The sequence below is a fragment of the Babylonia areolata genome, chromosome 10 (assembly GCF_041734735.1).
Source record: "Babylonia areolata isolate BAREFJ2019XMU chromosome 10, ASM4173473v1, whole genome shotgun sequence".
In the NCBI taxonomy this organism is placed as follows: Eukaryota; Metazoa; Mollusca; class Gastropoda; order Neogastropoda; family Buccinidae; genus Babylonia; species Babylonia areolata.
The window spans coordinates 10,810,877-10,829,680 of NC_134885.1; the positions used below are offsets into that span (position 1 = coordinate 10,810,877).

The 18,804-nt window shown below is 43.0% G+C and overlaps 1 protein-coding gene across 1 annotated transcript in view; it reads right to left on the reverse strand.

The window, feature by feature from the left end:
- LOC143286767 (dihydropyrimidinase-like) overlaps positions 1–18,804 on the reverse strand; it is a 50,393-nt gene that overhangs the window by 25,581 nt on the left and 6,008 nt on the right. The window contains exons 2-5 of the mRNA XM_076594532.1: positions 5,590–5,675; positions 4,948–5,024; positions 4,142–4,252; positions 2,423–2,587 (exon numbers count right to left, since the gene is read on the reverse strand). Coding sequence (XP_076450647.1) covers positions 2,423–2,587; positions 4,142–4,252; positions 4,948–5,024; positions 5,590–5,675 — 439 coding nt within the window. The remainder of the gene's footprint in view (positions 1–2,422; positions 2,588–4,141; positions 4,253–4,947; positions 5,025–5,589; positions 5,676–18,804) is intronic.

Sequence of the window (18,804 nt, forward strand, 5' to 3'; positions counted from 1 at the left end):
GGACTCTGGAATGCAGCTGACAGCTGGTCTGAATGACCCAAAAAACACGCAGCCAGGAGATTGTAGTTTCACTGAAAATCATCATTCTGTTCACTGCCATTTTATGAGGCGCTGTAAGGGGCCTTAGGTATTACTGAAACCATTTCGCTAACTTTGATGAGCTGTGTGCTTTACCCCTTGTTTCCATCAATTTCCCAAATTTCAACACACTGTTTTAATTGGCCAGTACTTCCATTATTCCTCAACCATTTACATCACTTTCCTAACAGTTCACACACCTTTCTCTTTGACCAGCATTTTTGATCTTTCTTCCAGTGTTTAACAACAATACCATGGGTAGGAGTGACTGATTTTTTTTTTAATACCGAAAAGTTGGTGGCTGTGGCCCAGGGGCCACTTAGCCAAAATTCATGTCTGAATACCGAAACAAAACAACCAAAATGCATGTCTTAATACCAAAACAAAGTAAAATAAAGCAACAGATCTTTGTGTGTGTGTGTGTGTGTGTGTGTGTGTGTGTGTGTGTGTGTGTGTGTGTAAATCAACAAAATGCCAACAGGGAAACCTTTATAAAATGGAAATACTGCCACCCAGACAGTTCACACACCTTTATCTTTGCCATCATACCTCAATCATTTACATTAGTTTCCCAACTGTTCACACACCTTTCTCTTTGGTCAACATCCCCATCATACCTCAATCATTTACATCAGCTTCCCAACAGATCACACACAGAGATGCCAACCCCTGTTTGTAGGACACAATCAGGAAATTTGGCAGGAACGTTTTTTAATTCGTTAGGAATATTTGGACTCCGAGCCATATCTGCAAATGTACACACAGTACGACAAGCTTGCAAGTGCCCACAAATGGAGGGCACAATGCACGGATATCCTTTTTATTTTTTTCAGAGTACGTTTGGCGAAACTTCTGTTATCACCGCTGCTTCTTTACAGCTGACACATCTGTGACACTGTGTCGCTTCCCTGGTCTTTGTTCTTCTTGTTTCTCACAATCGGAACCCATGGCTGACTTTTTCTGTTTCAAGCCGCTTGTTTCTTCCTTGAACTCCATAGCTTAATCCACCAGGCACAGATGCTATTTGACTGAGATGCAACTTGATTTAGTCATCTTCTCTCTTGTTCGGGCAAGCGATTAAGCTGATTGGTCTCCTCAATGCTGTTTCAATGTAAACACTCATGCGATTAGCTGAGCATCATCACGTGAGACAAAGGTTAGTAGTGACTGCCCTGGCCTCATGATCAATAGGTCTAGAGCGTCTGGGTAATGCTACGACAGGAAAGCATGTGACCACGCTATGTTGTCAAAAATGAACTCATTGGAACAATTTTGACGGTGTAACGTCAGAACAAAGCATGTGACCACGCTATGTTGTCAAAAATGAACTCACTGGACCAATTTTGACGGTGTAACGTCAGAACAAAGCATGTGACCACACTATGTTGTCAAAAATGAACTCGTTGGAACAATTTTGACGGTGTAACGTCAGAACAACTCAAGATCAACAAGAAGAAGACCGAGCTGATGAAGATCAACACCACTGCCAACACTCCAGTCACAGTCGGTGGAGAGCCCATCAGGGAGGTGGAGTCTTTCGTCTACTTGGGAAGCGTGGTTGACCGACAGGGAGGCACGGACCGAGACGTCACAGCCAGAATCGGCAAGGCAAGAACAGCTTTCATCATGCTCAAGAACATCTGGGCATCTGGAGCAATCAGTATGAAAACCAAACTCCGCATCTTCAACTCCAATGTGAAGTCAATTCTGCTCTACGGATGCGAGACATGGCGGACAACACAGACGATGCAGCAGAAAATTCAGACATTCTTCAACACCTGTCTGAGGCGCATCTACAAGATCCAATGGCAGGAGAAGATCCGAAACGAAGATCTGTAGGAGCGAGCGGGACAGGAACCAGTGGCCAAGCAGATATTGCGGAGGAAGTGGGGCTGGATCGGAAGCCAGCGTCCAGCATCACACGCCAAGCCCTGACCTGGAACCCGCAGGGAAAGAGGAAGAGAGGCCGGCCTCGAAACAGCTGGAGGCGAGATACCGAGGCAGAGCTGAAGCAGCAAGGGACCAACTGGACTGGAATGGCCAGAACAGCCCAGAACAGAGTGCGATGGCGAGGGGTCGTCGATGGCCTATGCTCCACCAGGAGCGATGGGCAAAATGAATGAATGAACGTCAGAACAAAGCATGTGACCACGCTATGTTGTCAAAAATGAACTCGTTGGAACAATTTTGACGGTGTAACGTCGGAACAAAGCATGTGACCATGCTATGTTGTCAAAAATGAACTCATTGGAACAATTTTGACGGTGTAACGTCAGAACAAACTGCGATCGAGTGTAAAAAAACATGGCAAAATTGTAAGCAGTTGGCATCTCTGCACACACACCTTTCTCTTTGGCCAGCGTCTCCATGTCCTGAGCCACCTGGTCGCTCCACCAGGTGACAGCCACGTGCAGGTTGTAGTCACAGCAGACCTTCTCGTCGGCCCACCCTCGCCACTGGTTGTAGGCGTCAACCAATGGCACACCCCGCTGACCCATCACAAAGTCCACTGGAAATAATAATAATAATAATAATAATAACATATTGTACTTATATGGCGCAAACTCCCAACAGATGGGCTCTAAGCACCTCACATGAAACAGTACACATATAACAGTCCATCACACCACACAAGAGCACATGAAAACATGAAACATTGGAAGTGGAAAACAAAATCTATATCCACCAATACAGCAAACTGCAGATATATCAACAACCACAGGAAGAAGGCACAAAATACACACACACACAAGCACACACACACACACACACACACACACACATGCCCACACACTTTAAAAGAGTGGTAACTCTCTGCACTCTTCACTATTTGTTAATCATTTCATCTCCTGGCCTCATTATTTGTTAATTTCAAGTTGAAAAACCACCGAGGCAACCATGTGTTTGTTCTGTATTGTCCATGTGTTCTGTGTGGCTTGTTCAGGATTAAAGAGGCTATGCCAGTCTTGAATAAAAGCTAATTTGTGTTTGCACATTTCTTCTGTCTTTGCTGCTGTGTGCACGTCAAATGATCGGTATAAGGACAGGCCCAGCGCTTCCTTTTTTTGAGGAAGTGTCTGGGTTTGTTCCAATGTACCTTTTATTTACCTGTGTGCTAGCTGAATCGGTAGCTTAAGCAGCACTGACTTGAAGTTGTGTACCTTGTGAATGGAGAGAGTTACCACTCTTTACTATTTATATATCAACAGTTTAAAAAAAAAAAAAGAAATATATAAACCAAAAACAAATACTGCAACAGGTAAATATATCAAAATTATTATTTAAAAAAAAAAAAGAAGGAAAAAAAAGAAAGATGCACAGAACGCAGAAAAGAGAAAGAGAACGGGAAGCGGACGGAGGGTCCAGTGATACGCGACCCACGCTGCATGACACCTGACTCCATTTGTGACATGTCACTTGTGACCACAACAGAAATAAGTGATTATGCAATATCGAAACAGATGACGTGTCCACAGGTTGTGACAAAGTATCTGCCAGGTGTGAAGATGTCAGCCACAACGACATTTCGATACATATATATCTGTATGATAGTCAGTCGTATTCGACTATGACCATCAGAACAGCAGAGAAGGTAACTGCTGTCCCGACTATCTAGGCTAGAATTTGATTATAGCGGAGAGTGTCTTGACCAAGTTACATCCCCACTCTCTCATCCAAGAGGGTTTTAGGACAGTCGGCACTGGGGATGGTTCCCCAAAGGCCAACAAGCCCCCAAGGCTGCAGCACTCAGAGCCAGTGCAATTTTGTCTCCTAGTTTGAGTGTCATAGTCCTTCACAAAAGACTTAGCTATAAATGATTTCCCATTGCAACAGAGAAACCATTGATAATACAGCTCTCAGTTTGCTGTTGGCTCAGGTATAAGCTGATTGTTGGGCCAATATATATATATATATATATATATGTGTGTGTGTGTGTGTGTGTGTGTGTGTATACACACACACACACATACATATATATATTTTGTAATTATATAACTACATACATATATATACAATTCTGGGGGGTTATGCATATAAACAAAACACCCTCAAGGACACTCACTGATCATGGTGGTGCCACCAGCCAAGGCAGACCTGGTGCCCGTGTAGAAGTCATCACAGGCCACTGTGCCCATGAAAGGCAGCTGCATGTGGGTGTGCGTGTCAATCCCACCTGCAACCACACACCATGTCTCTCTCCATCAGTTTTCACCCAATATTCTAATCCATTTCTTTTTTTGTTTGTTTGTTTGTTTATACAATGTACATAAAGTACTAAAGATTAAACAATAAAGGTACAATGTGTTACATTCCAATGACGGTGAACAAAACAAGACAGGATAATGACATATACACATCCTGCATGCATTTTTTTCTTTCGATTTCACTACCAAACATAAATGCATCATTTGTACCCATCACATTATTAAGAATGTTAAAGGACACAAATAAATAAATACATATAGATTTATGATTCATAATTACAGCAAACATCATCAGCATCGTTCACTTTTTCCTTCTTGTTTTCTTGTCAAGGATTTCTACTTATACCACGGCAAAACAAAAAAAAAAAAAAAAAGGTAAATGGATCAGCAAGGCAGAAAATAGGAGAACAAGAAACGGCAGAAAAGAAAAAAAAGCACACAGCCAGAAACAAAGTGAGCCACAGAAAAGAGGAAAGTTCTAGCAACAGAATTTCCAGAAGGTGGGGATAGTATTTAGACCAAAAGAGCCCCATGCACCCTCATGGGGAAACAGACTAAGAAGAAGAAAAAAGTAGCTCAGCCAATACTGACAGTGTCCCATAGACAGAGAAGAAGAAGAAGAAGAAGACGACAGAAACAACAGCCAAATCCATGCAGTACCCACCTGGGATGACAAGTTTTCCTGAAGCGTCAATGGTACGGACTCCCTCTGTCGGCACTGTGAGATTATTTCCCACCTGCCTGCCCGCACACACAGAGAAAAGGAACACTGTTCTGTTCAGTTCTTGAGAATGGTGCCATGTGCATAGTATGTATATGCTCGGAATAACATAAGCAAAAATGATGCTTCTCTGAAGGGACATAAGCGTGACTAAAATGTCACTTTTTCCAATGGTATTTTCATTTCGTGTGTGATGCACTGAAGTAGTGGTGACACGGTGCGTTCACTGGCTTGTGTTCTAATGGTTCATTTTACTGACCAGCTTGTGGATGCGCAATTAATTTCCAGTTGGATGAATAAAATTGAATTGCATTGTATTGTGTTGTTTTGTTTTGTATTATATTGTGTGACTTTTATCATAGTGTGGATTGAAGACAATTTCAGGAAGTAAGAACATTTCAGGGATATTACTTCAAAAGTTTGTCTCAAAAACTGGCATAAAAGAGCACAAATCTTAACAAGCTGAGCAGTCCACTGAGGTAAATTTCATTACCAATCAGCATGCATACTTACGCTCAAACGCACACAGACATACGTAATTATCAGAATAATTACGGCACGTAAGTGAACATGTACTGAGCTTACTTGATGAGTCCATTCTCGATGTAGACGTCAGCATCAAAGGACTGGTCATCGTTGACCACCCGACCTCCCTTGACCAGTACTCCTACCTGCCACATGACATAGACAATGTGGGAATCATTCAGGCAATACACACAGCACCAACAATATGTGTTGGACAATGTGGGAATCATTCCGGCAATACATACAGCACCAACCGTGTGTGTTAGACAATGTGGAAATCACTCTGCAGGAGTTCAACACATACAGGCCTCTGTACAAGTGAAATATACACAGACACAATACCCCCCCCCCCCTTCCCTCCCCCTCCCCCCTGCCATCCCCCTACCTCTCCCTCCCCCCGCAACCTCCCACCACAAACAAAACACACACAAGCATGCACATGCACACACACACACACATATACACGCACTCTCACTCACACACACACACACACACACGCACTATCACAATGTCCATCCTTAAAGTTAAACAATCTTTTCAATTTGCCTCCACACACTATTCACATATTTCCACATCTTGTCACAATATCAAGTAACTTTTTATCATACACACACAAGCATGCAAATGTATCCGATCACAAGCTTACACATGCACATGCACATACACATGCATGTATAAGCTTATGACCTGACAAAAACATATGATGTTGTTGTCTTCAGTTTAACATCTTTCCACTTTAAATGATATTAGCCGGGGGTGGGGGGGGGGGGACCAAGGGGGAGAACCCAAGGGGGTAAGGTAAGGGTTGTGGGAGGTGGAGGGGTAAAAGTGTGTGTATGTGTGGAGACATGGACATGCTTTTCAGTTTGTTTTTCAGTGCACATATCTACATTGTGTAAAAATTTTCACACTTAGTGTATTCATAGCACCACACACACACAAACACACAGAGATAGGAACAACAAGAAACATTCAAACACCTGCACTGTAGACAATCTCTCTCTCTCTCTCTCCCTTTCTCTCTCTCTCTCTAACAATGGACTAAATCTATAATTTGTACTTTGCATAAAATAAAGGAGATATGGATGACCCAAACAATCATAGGGGTATAACTTTGAGTTATGTTTGTAGCAAAGTATATAGTTCAATTATTGATTCTCTACTTCAAAAATGGGTTGACGGAAATAATATTACTGTGGAATACCAAGCTAGTTTCAAACAGGGTTATTAAACTGTATACCACATCTTCACTCTTTTCGCTGCTGTTTAAAAAGCAATTAATTAGTTAACAAGAGGCAAAGACTTCAAGACTCACTTGTGCTTCGTGCTTTATTCAGTAAAGGAATCATGAGGAGGGAAAATAAAAGATTAAAAAATTCATTGAAAGTGCTCTGTATTCAATATGCATATACAAAATAAGCTTGGAAGAAAAAAAAAAGAAAAGAAAAGCAATGCTGACATTTTCTTCTTCGTGCGATAAATAGATGTGATTGTAGTGGATGCAATAACGCCGTTTAAATCATGTTTTCTGTGTGTTTTATTGTATCTCGATTATTCTTTTATTTCGGCGGTTAAGGAGGTGATGCCATCGCTTCAAGCATATCACAACACATGGTAGATCTCTAGATCTGCACGAGCCAGTCTCCAACAGGCTGAAAGAAATGACTGATTCAATTTTTCTTTAGAGTTCATTCCAGTTAATTCAGTGTCCATTTTAGAATATCTATAATTATGCAGACTATGCGTCGATGGTGCAGTTAGTATCACTGTATGTGTTCTGTCCAGAATTTGTATTTCTTTCCTTTTAATTGTGAATGAGAAAAATGAGGTTATGTCGTCTTCAAACACAACCTACCTTCTAGTAACTTGATGGGAAACGATTTTTAGAAAATTCTGATTTCGGAACAAATCTCAATGAAATAAACCGTTAATGATTTGGAAATATGGCTTAATCTGGGAGACTTACAACCTGTTATTGGTATGACTGAAGATTTTTGACTCACTTGTGTAAACAAAGTGCCCGAGCCCGAGCCTGAGCCAAAGCCCAAACCCAAGTCACGTGTTGTGCTCGGGTCGACTGTTGACAGGGTTGCAGTGCTGCGGGGGACATGTCGCTTTGGAGTGCTGCTCTTCCTGGGCGACATCCTTAGTGGGAAGCTGACTGGACTGTCAGTGAGGGTGTCAATGAAGTCCTGAAGTTCATTATCTGGCTCTGTCGCAGGACCTGTCAAAGGCTGCTGGTAGACCTGGTTGCCCGTATCCAGTGGGAGCCCCATACCTGCTTGTGGAAACCCAAACCCGACCACAGAAGAAGTTGTTGGTAGTGGCTGGGGTATGGCTGGCTGAGCATTCCTGCAGTGCCTCATAACCACCTCCAAAACTTCTCGCTCCATATTGTCTCTCTGGTGGGCGTTTAAGTTTGACGTTTTCCACATCAAGTAGTGCCAGAAGTGGGTTTGGTGATTTTCAGCACGGTCAAGGTAGCGCTGCAGTTCAACTTTCAGGTGGCCACAACATTCAGCGTGAGAGGCGTGAGAGGATGACCCTGAAGCTCCTGGCAAAGACTCCACAGGAGATGGACCTGGAGCAGCCGCAGGTGAGGTAGTGGCAGTGGCAGAGACAACCCTTGGCACCTTCCAACTCGGTCCACGCTCATCAGGGTTGAAGTCAGCCTCAACTTGTGGTTCGGCAGCACGGCGTCTCTTCTGACCAAGTGAGTCAGTGTCCAGCGTCTCTATGTATGGAATCATAAAGGCCAGATTGTCCCAGACCCACTGGAAAGCGTGAGACAGCTTGGTGTTGCCAGAACCGCTCTTGGACTTGACCTTTTTCACCCTGGCCAGCATGGTCCTCATCGACCGGTACCAGGTCATGACTACGTCGACGTCAGCTCCCATCTTGTCAGCAAGCTCCTTCCACTCTCTCTTTCGGCCAGCAGCGTCCTTGTAGGCCGTCTGGCTCTTGCTATAGATGTGGGACCTTTCACGCAGGAACTCCACCACATCCTCCTTCTGTTTTTCACTCAGGCTTGCACGCTTGACCACCTTCCGACCCTTGGCCTTGCCTTGACCACCTCCTCCAGCTTTGGTAGATGAAGCAGCTTGGGGCTCCTCAGCCAGTTGATCTTCCAAGTCGTGTGCAAGCTGAGACAGGTTAGTGGCAGAGTCATCAGAATCATGGCTCGACATCTTGACTTGAAAAATGACAGCGCAAGACTGGCGTGGGTCCGTGTAGCAGCAGAGGTGGAATGAAAAAATATCACTCATACGGCGACCTACTTGGTTGCACACAGCACATTGCAACCAGCGGCAACCCGTGGCGACTGGTTGCCACGGGTCTCCCCCCTGTCTCCGCCGGTTGCAACACACACGAGAAACCACGCTGCGAGCGTCTGCCAAGCCAGACAGAAAAATCCGTGACACGCGTGCCGCTTGCGTCATCGATTTCCTGTTGGAAACCGGCTGAAACGAGCGGCAAGCTGTGGCAACCGGCGGCGACCGTTTTTTCGCAGTTTAGTTGCAAGGCCCTCAAAAAATTATCGGTCTTGGAGTGGAAATAAAATGAGCCTTGCGACCAAACATGCAACCAAAAATCGGGAAAATCCGTTGGTTTCTGAGACCGGCAGCGACGGGCCACTGACAACCGGGGGCAACCAGTCTCCACCAGTCTCCGCTGGTTCCAAAGAGTTAGTCGCACATTGGTTGCAAGTCAGTTGCATCCCGTGTAAACAAAACATACACAGTGAATTTTTGTTTGTAAATCTCCAGTATGGTTCAATCTAAAGACCCTGGTTGAGTCAAAACTCAAAATTAGATCTATTTATAAATAATTTTTTATGACCTAAATCCACTGCTCAGTGAGCGCAGCCATACTATTTTCAAATCCAGTATGTTTATCAGTCTTGTCAGCGACCCTGCTTGGCACCTGAAGCAGAAAATTCAGATCAGCAGTGTCAGGTTAATTAATGTAAGCCGATGCGCAAACGCAATCCGGAAACGACTAACTGAAAAGCCACTGAGGATTCTCGCTTGAGCGGGGTTCAAGCTGAGTGCAGTCGCCAGTTTCGGCGCTCCCGTGGTTCAGTTTGCTTGAGAAGGTTGGAGATTTTTTCCATCTCCACCCACGTCAAGTGTACGGACCTGCTAGAGTGCCTGACAAAAATGTCCTCTGGCAAAATTCTATAGCGGAAATCAACTCTACAGGGTACACTTTATATATATATATATATATATATATATATATATATATATATATATACACACACACACAATAGATGCATGCACTCTAGGCCTGACTTAGCGTTGGGTTATACTGCTGCATGGTCAGGCAACTGCCAAGCAGATGTGTGGTTGAGCGAATATGGATTTGTCCGAATTGAATGCAGTGACATGTACTTGAAAAACTGAAACTGAAAACTGATCGTGCGTTCGGCTGCACTGCATGTAAAGTATCGCATCTAGGGCATTAAAATTATGCCAAGTGGTGACAGAAGTGATCTCCCCGAAGCTCGGGCACGTTTTATCTAATTAATTTTCTGGACCATAACAAGGGTCGTCGACCTCGTTAAAATTTATTTCGTGCTCTTCGGCACCCAGACAAGATCAGTTCTGGTCGAAGTGCCAAGCGCGGACACGTGAACTGATCAAGTTGAGCCTCTCTAGATCTGAGACCTAATCAGCGTTTAATTATTCAGCCAATGCACCACAACGAACGGATGAATACCGTTATCAGGTCAAAGTTAATGAACACAATTCCAGAGCTGAAATCCTGCAACCTCCATTAATTGTTCGAGGCATTATGAGACGTCACAGGTTGGCAACGAAAAAAAAAACCCACCAAAAAAAAACAGCAAAATAACTCGACCCATATCCGCGATAACCCCAACAGCAACCCTGCTGCAACACGGAACAGACTGGCGCTGTTGTGTATAGTCTCTCTCTCTCTCTCTCTCTCTCTCTCTCTCTCTCTCTCTCTCTCTCTCTCACACACACACACACACACACACACACACACACACACTCGATCTCTCTTCTCTAATATATTCAGTTTCAGTAGCTCAAGGAGGCGTCACTGCGTTCGGACAAATCCATAATTCGACGCTACACCACATCTGCCAAGCAGATGCCTGACCTAATATGTTCACAATGTTAAACTAATGTAAAATTATTGCTTTACTTTCAAAACAACAACAACAAAAATGCTGGAGGTTGCAGGAATTCAGCTCTGGAATTGTGTTAATTAACTGTGACCTGATAACGGTATTCACCCGTTCGTTGTGGTGCATTGGCTGAATAATTAAACTTACGCTGATTAGGTCTCAGATCTAGAGAGGCTTAATCAGTTCACGTGTCCGCGCTTGGCACTTCGTCCAGAACTGATCTTGTCTGGGTGCCGAAGAGCACGAAATAAATTTTAACGAGGTCGACGACCCTTGTTATGGTCCAGAAAATTAATTAGATAAAACGTGCCGTGCTTCGAGGAGATTGGGAACCGGCATCTGCCGGCATTACCTGACAGACTGACCTACGAAAAAGAAGTTTACGACAGATACGATAGGTGAGAGAGAGAAAATGGACACGGCCGTAAATGTCATTTACCAGGTAATGAGATAAGCAAGTTAACTTCTTTTCCCCACCAAGCACAGAGAGAGAGAGACAGAAGAAGAAGAACAAGAACAAGAAGAACAAGAACAAGGAGAGAGAGAGAGAGAGAGAGAGAGAGAATTGATCTGGCAGTTTTGTTGTCGTTTTTGTTTTGTTTTGTTTTGCTTGTGTGTGTGTGTGTGTGTGTGTGTGTGTGTGTGTGTGTTAAACTCTGAATATCACTGTCTCTCTCCAGTCGATTGTGTTCAGCATTACTTAATTAACAAAAATCTTTTTCACGAGAAAAAAAAAAGGTTACTTTCAGTCAATTCAGATAAAAAGGAGCACTGCTTGCTTCATTCCCTTTTTTCAATGCTTGAGAATGCATTTGAACATCTTTTTTTTTCTAATTTAAGGTATAGGTTAAGTGTGACTTAAATTTGACAATTTTTACAAAGTCATATTTTGTTATGCAGAAAGAGCGAGCAAATAAAACAGAAAAGTTAACTACCCGTCCGTCGTATGTGACGCGATTGGCCAATGAAATTTACTGGCTCAAAGTTTTTCCTTGGCATACGAGACATGTATTTCGCGATTGGTTGAATTTCTCAAGACTTACAACTTTCAATGGGGGAGGGGGGGCAAAAAAAAAAAAATAAATAAATAAATAATAATAATAACAATAATAATAATAATAATTAACCGTCAGACTACATATCTCCACGTGCGATTCATCGCACGGATCCGAAGTGGCGCAATATATATATATATATATATATATATATATATATATATATATATATATATATATATATATATTACATCACGAACAACTAACATCCTGTTATTCTAAAGTTCCTCGTCACCCTCTCCCTTTCCAGGCTTTTTGTCAATTACGAAAATTCATAATGTGGAATTTGTGAGAGTTCCAGAAGAGAGTATTTTTTGTTTTTGCGAAGTTTCTTTTCTATGCCTTTAAGCTTAGATCCCAGATCTTGAATGCAGTCCAAAATGTACAATTTTTTTCCCCCTCGTGTAAATAATAATTTATCTGTCGACTGTGAACCCCCATTGAAAGGGGCTGTGGCCTATTCAATAAACTAGTGTCAGTGTCAGGCTTTCGCCATTCGTCCATCAGAGGCAGAACAGAGAGAGAGCACACACACACACACACACACACACACACACACACACACACACACACACACTTTTTTTTCCTTTTTTTACACACACACACACTTTTTTTTTCGGAGGCGGGTGTGTGATTTTTTTTGGTGGGGGGTGGGGTCGTGGGTGTGTGTGTGTGCTTATCTGAACCACAACAACTGCATGCCGTCCACAGCAAGAGTCGAGAACTCGCTGTCTTTTACTCGGACGCATGAACACAGACACAGAATCACAATTCACGACAGTTTCTATTGACATTCATCAGTGTTACGGTGACAATCATCAAGGAATACCCCCCCTCCCCCCCCACCACCTCTCTCTCTCTCTCTCTCTCTCTCTCTCTCAAAATCAAATGATTTTACAAGTTGACGACAGCCAAGTCCAGATGACAAGAAAACAGGCAGGGAATGGGATCCCTGTCAACCTCCCCACTCTTTCAACGCGATCAGTGATCTATCCTGCGCGCACATGCTCTCTCTCTCTCTCTCTCTCTCTCTCTCTCTCTCTCTCTCTCTCACACACACACACACACACACACACACACACACACACACACACACAGAGTGATGCATACACACACACTTAAGTGCCTGTTTTAACAGTTCACTTTGCCAGAAAAACCGAACTTTGCACATGATATACCGAACATGATCCACGGTAGGCTACCAACATACCTGACTGAACGAAATCTGATGTGCAGCAGATCCTTGACGGGAGGGGGAAAGGGGGATGGGGGGGGGGACAGGAGGGGGTTGGGGGGTCTGAGTGTCGTGTCAGGTACTCGGTAGGGGTGGGGGGGTGGGGTGGGGTGGGGGTTAAGATTAATGGGGTCAGCCGGTACTGATAAGACGATCCGATCCGTTGTGTCCCGACCGCCAGCCACTCTGACCCAAACCACAAGGTACTCATGTATCCTAGGGGTTGACTCATGTATCCTAGGGGGGTTGACTCATGTATCCTAGGGGGGTTGACTCATGTATCCTAGGGGGGTTGACTCATGTATCCTAGGGGGTTGACTCATGTATCCTAGGGGGGCTGACTCATGTATCCTTGGGGGGTTGACTCATGTATCCTAGGGGGTTGACTCATGTATCCTAGGGGTTGACTCATGTATCCTGGGGGTTGTTGTTATTGTGCTTGTTGTACCCAAGGCTTATATCACAGATTGACATAAGTTTACATTTGGGCCAACAGCAAAGGTTTCTCCAGTCAATGGGAAACATTTACAGCTTGGTCTTTTGTGAAGGACTATGACTCTCAAACCAGGAGGCAAAACTGCACTGGCTCTTAGTGCTGCAGCCTTGTGGGCTAGTTGGCCTTTGGGAACCATCCCAACGCCGACTGTCCTAAAACTGAACCCTCTTGGCCGAGAGAGTGGGGATGTACTTGGGCAAGACACTCTCCACTATAATCAAATTCTATCCCAAATAGTCGGAACAGCAGTTGCCTCCTCTGCTGTTCTGATGGTCATAGTCGGACACGACTGACTATCATATATATATATATATCCAAGCGAACTTGACTGCATTGTAAGCATAGTACGTGTTCCCTTTCTCTTTTTCTGCAGTTAACTCTTTCCTTCCGTCTCTTTCACCATTTCAACATTTTTTTTATTTTTTTATTTTATTTTTTTACGCCAGTGTTTCTGATCCAATTAAATTCCATGCAGCGGTGTGTGGGTGGCATCAGACGAAACTAATTAACAAGCTACTCCCGAAACACTCCAACCCGGGGAGCGGGGGGGGGGGGGGGGGGGGAGGTCGGGGGAAGCAATGCTATGAACTTTATCCATTATTCCGACTCAAAAACGTTCTCGCTGGCAATAAAGCGATTATGGCAGGATAGGGGAAGAGGTGGAGGTTGTGGGGGAAGGGTGGCATGGGGAGAGAGAAATACACCGACAGGCCTGCACACAAAATAGTACGGGGGCCCAGCTGCGCCATTGACGCGTACTTCCTAATAATCGGTGTGTGCGCTTAGAGTTGATTTCATCAAGATTTTGCGCCTTATAAATATTATTATTATTATAAGTAGTAGTATTTTTTTATGTATTTACCTATTATTTTTATTTATTTAATTATTTATTATTATTGTTGTTTTTTGTTTTTTAATCTTTGTTGTTTTATTTTATTTTATTTTATTTTATCTTTGTTTTTCTCAAGGCCTAAGTGCGTTGGGTTAGGCTGCTGGTCAGGCATCTGCTTGGCAGATGTGGTGCAGCGTATATGGATCTGACCGAACGCAGTGGCGCCTCCTTGAGCTACTGATACTGATACTTATTTTACTACCCACAGTTGGTGTTTTTTTGTTTGTTTGATAAACTTTCTCTGCTTGGTGCTTTTACATGTCCCGGCACATGCCTCTGTCGTCGCTCTCTCTGCAGGGGCCACCGCCGGGTACGAGTGTTTGTTCTGTGTCGCTCCAAGCGCCAAGTTAGACTGGTGTCCCGTGACCTTTCATAACTTTTGAACCCTTGGCACCTTTTCACCTCCTGCGGGTGGCCGAATGGTCAGAGCGCTAGATTCTCGCCCGAGGTTTTTGACTGAGTTCGACCCCCGGTTTTCGTCGTCGCACCTGATGGGTTAACTCTTTCCAAACGAACGGCGAAAGAGACGACGTTAACAGCGTTTCACCCCAGTGACCATCATCAAAATATTGCAAGCGGAAGGCTCTTATACTGAAGAGGTGAATGTTGACAAATACCACAGTTCTGACGACGGAAGCTAAAGGTTGGGTCATTCAGACACCCACTGGACATCCGAAGGGTCTGTGTAGAGGAGAAGAGAGGACTGGCCGTACTGAGTGAGTTAAGTGTGAAGATTGTTTTCCTATCTCCTGGGTGGTCAACAGAATGATGAGAAGAAGAAGAAGAAGAAGAAGAAGAAGAAGAAGAAATATAATAATAATGAATCCATAAATGTGCTTACCCACTGGTACCCTGAACCACCTTTGTGTGTATACGCATGCAGAAGATCAAAAATTAATACGCACGTTAAAGGTTCAGTAATCCACGTCAGCGTTCGCCGGAGTTATGTCGTGGAAACAATAATAAACCCAACATGCACATCCCAGAAAACGGAATATGGCTGCCAACATGGAGAGGTAAAAACCGTGGTCAGACACGTAAAAAAAGAGTGGCCACTCACGAACTCCGACGAAGACTGACCGCGTGACATTAATTTGCTCTTTGAACCCTCACTTATCTTTATTTTTTAGCAGCCAGGGATCATGTGGCCCCCGTGGTTATCCCGCAGCTCCGAGAATGAATGGGATAAGTTCAACGACTAAATGGAAAAATGGGGGGGGTGGGGGTGGGGGACACGTCTTCATGTCTTCAGAACAAATGGAATAATTAGAGATGGAGGACTTCGAAAAGAATGGAACAACCAGACTGGTCTTCAGAACGAATGAAATTACCAGGGAAACTTTTACTATACGGACAATAAAGGGCTTTTAGAGACAATAGAATAAGCAGATATGTTTTTGGTGGGTTTTTTTGTGTTTTTTGTTATTGTTTGTTTTGTTTTTTGTTTTGTTTTGTTGTTGTTGTTTTTGTTTGTTTGTTTTTTTGTTTTGTTTTATTTTGTTTGTTTTTGTTGTTTTTAATAAATGAAATACTTAATCAGACACGCCTTTAGAAAGGATAGAATAACAAGCCTTATGTCTTAAGAAAGAATGGAATAACCAGACAGGTCATCACGCAGAAAGGATGGAATGTCTTCGGAACGAACAGAAGCAATATATCAACCAGACATGCCGTTAACCTGTAAACAGAATGGAATGCCTGGAAAGGCTTAAAAAATACATAAAAATGTAGTCAGAAAGAACAGAATAACGAGACAACTTAGTAAAGAAAGGAACGACCCGACAGGCTTTTAGAAAGATCGAATGGAATAACCAGTCACGTCTTTAGAAAGCAGAAATTAACCAGACGGGCCTTTTGAAAGATCGAATGAAATAATCAGTCATGTCTTTACTAGTAGAAAACACAAATTAACCAGACGGGCCTTTTGAAAGATCGAATGGAATAACCAGTCATGTCTTTACTAGTAGAAAACACATATTAACCACACGGGCCTTTTGAAAGATCGAATGGAATAACCAGTCATGTATTTAGAAAGCACAAATTAACCAGACGGGCCTTAAATACAAATTAACCAGACGGGCCTTTTGAAAGATCGAAAGAAATAACCAACCATATCTTTAGAAAATACAAATTAACCAGACGGGCCTTTTCAAAGATCGACTGGAATAATTAGTCATGACTTTAGAAAATACAAATTAACCAGACGGGACTTTGGAAAGAAAGAAAGAAACAACCAGAATTGTCATCAGAAAGAACGAAATACCCAGACGAACCTTTAGTAAGAATAGAACAAGAGAGGCAAGGCCTTCAAGACTCACTTGTGATAAATTAAGTCCCCTAGAATTAATTACAGAGTAAATTCCCTTTTTTACTATCTGCACCAAAACGTTTGCAAAATAAATAAAAATTCCATGCTTAGTAAAAGAAGTTCCTGTTTGAACAAAAAATGATAATAATGACTCCTCTTGTTGTTGTGTCAGAATAAGAGGTCAAAGTGCCAAGTTTAGAGAATACAAAAAATATAAATATAACAGTAAATGCAGTTTGCATATAATTAGGCTTCTTTTTTATTTTTTGTGCCCATCCCAGAGGCGCAATATTGTTTTAAACAAGATGACTGGAAAGAACTGAATTTTTCCTATTTTTATGCCAAATTTGGTGTCAACTGACAAAGTATTTGCAGAGAAAATGTCAATGTTAAAGTTTATCACGGACACACACACACACGGACACACACACACACACACACACACACACACACACACACACACACACACACAGACAACCGAACACCGGGTTAAAACATAGACTAACTTTGTTTACACAAGTGAGTAAAAAAAAAAAACAACCAAAATAACAGACAGGCTCTCCGAAAGAATGGATTTTACACACAGCCAGCCAGGCCTTTAACTTGGACAGAATGGAGTAAACAGGCTCTTTGTCTCACTGGTTTCAATCCTTTCGGCTCATACTTATGTAATGAATGTGGAGAATGTGTGAGGGGGGAAAGGTGGAAGGGGGTGGGGGGTGGGGGGTTAAGTGAGTTTACCTTTATAAAGGATTAAGCAGGCAGATCGCTAGAAAGTACTAAATTCTTTCTTCTCCGTTCGTGGGCTGCAAACTCCTACAATCACTCGTTTTTACACGAGTGGGCTTTTACGTGTATGACCGTTTTTACCCCGCCATGTTGGTAGCCATACTCCGTTTTCGGGGGTATGCATGCTGGGTATGTTCTTGTTTCCATAACCCACCGGACGCTGACATAGATTACAGGATCTTTAATGTACGTATTTGATCTTCTGCTTCGGCGTATAATACACACTAAGGGGGTTCAGGCACAAGCAGGTCTGCACATATGTGTTGACCTAGGAGATCAGAAAAATCTCCACCCTTTACCCACCAGGCGCCGTCACCGAGATTCGAACCAGGGACCCTCAGACTCAAGTCCAATGCAGTTAACCACTCGGCTATTGTACCTGTCAAGTACTGAATAAACAGGCAGACCGCGAGAAAGTACTGAATAACCACTCACGCCTTTAGAGGGAAAGGAATTACCAGACCGTGTTTTAGAAGAAAAAAAAAAGAATCGATAACCAGATAAACCTTTAGAAAGAAGACACAACCAAACACCCCTGTGGTACGACAATGGGATACCGGTACAAATATATGTGGCAAGACCTTAAAAGAAAGTTCTTAATCAATGGAATAAACAGACAGACCTTCAGAAAGAAGAAACGATCGTCAGTCAAATAGTTAATATTCACAACAATGGATCGGTATTTGACTGTAAACAGCACTTGAGAATAATAACACAAAAAAATAGTCGAAAATGATGATTAAATAAAAGATTCTAAAGAACAGAGCTTTAAAACAAAGTAACGGTAACCATGCACACACGCACACACTCACAGACGGGCCTTTGGAAAGAAAGAAAGAAACAACCAGAATTGTCATCAGAAAGAAAGAAATACCCAGACGAACCTTTAGTAAGAATAGAAAAAAAAACAACCACCAAAATAACAGACAGGCTCTCCAAAAGAATGGAATTTACACACAGCCAGCCAGGCCTTCACTTGGACAGAATGGAGTAAACAGGCTCTTTGTCTCACTGGTTTCAATCCTTTCGGCTCATACTTATGTAATGAATGTGGAGAATGTGTGAGGGGGGAAAGGTGGAAGGGAGTGGGGGGTAGGGGGTTAAGTGAGTTTACCTTTATAAAGGATTAAGCACGCAGATCGCTAGAAAGTACTTAATTCTTTCTTCTCCGTTCGTGGGCTGCAAACTCCTACAATCACTCGTTTTTACACGAGTGGGCTTTTACGTGTATGACCGTTTTTACCCCGCCATGTTGGCAGCCATACTCCGTTTTCGGGGGCATGCATGCTGGGTATGTTCTTGTTTCCATAACCCACCGGACGCTGACATAGATTACAGGATCT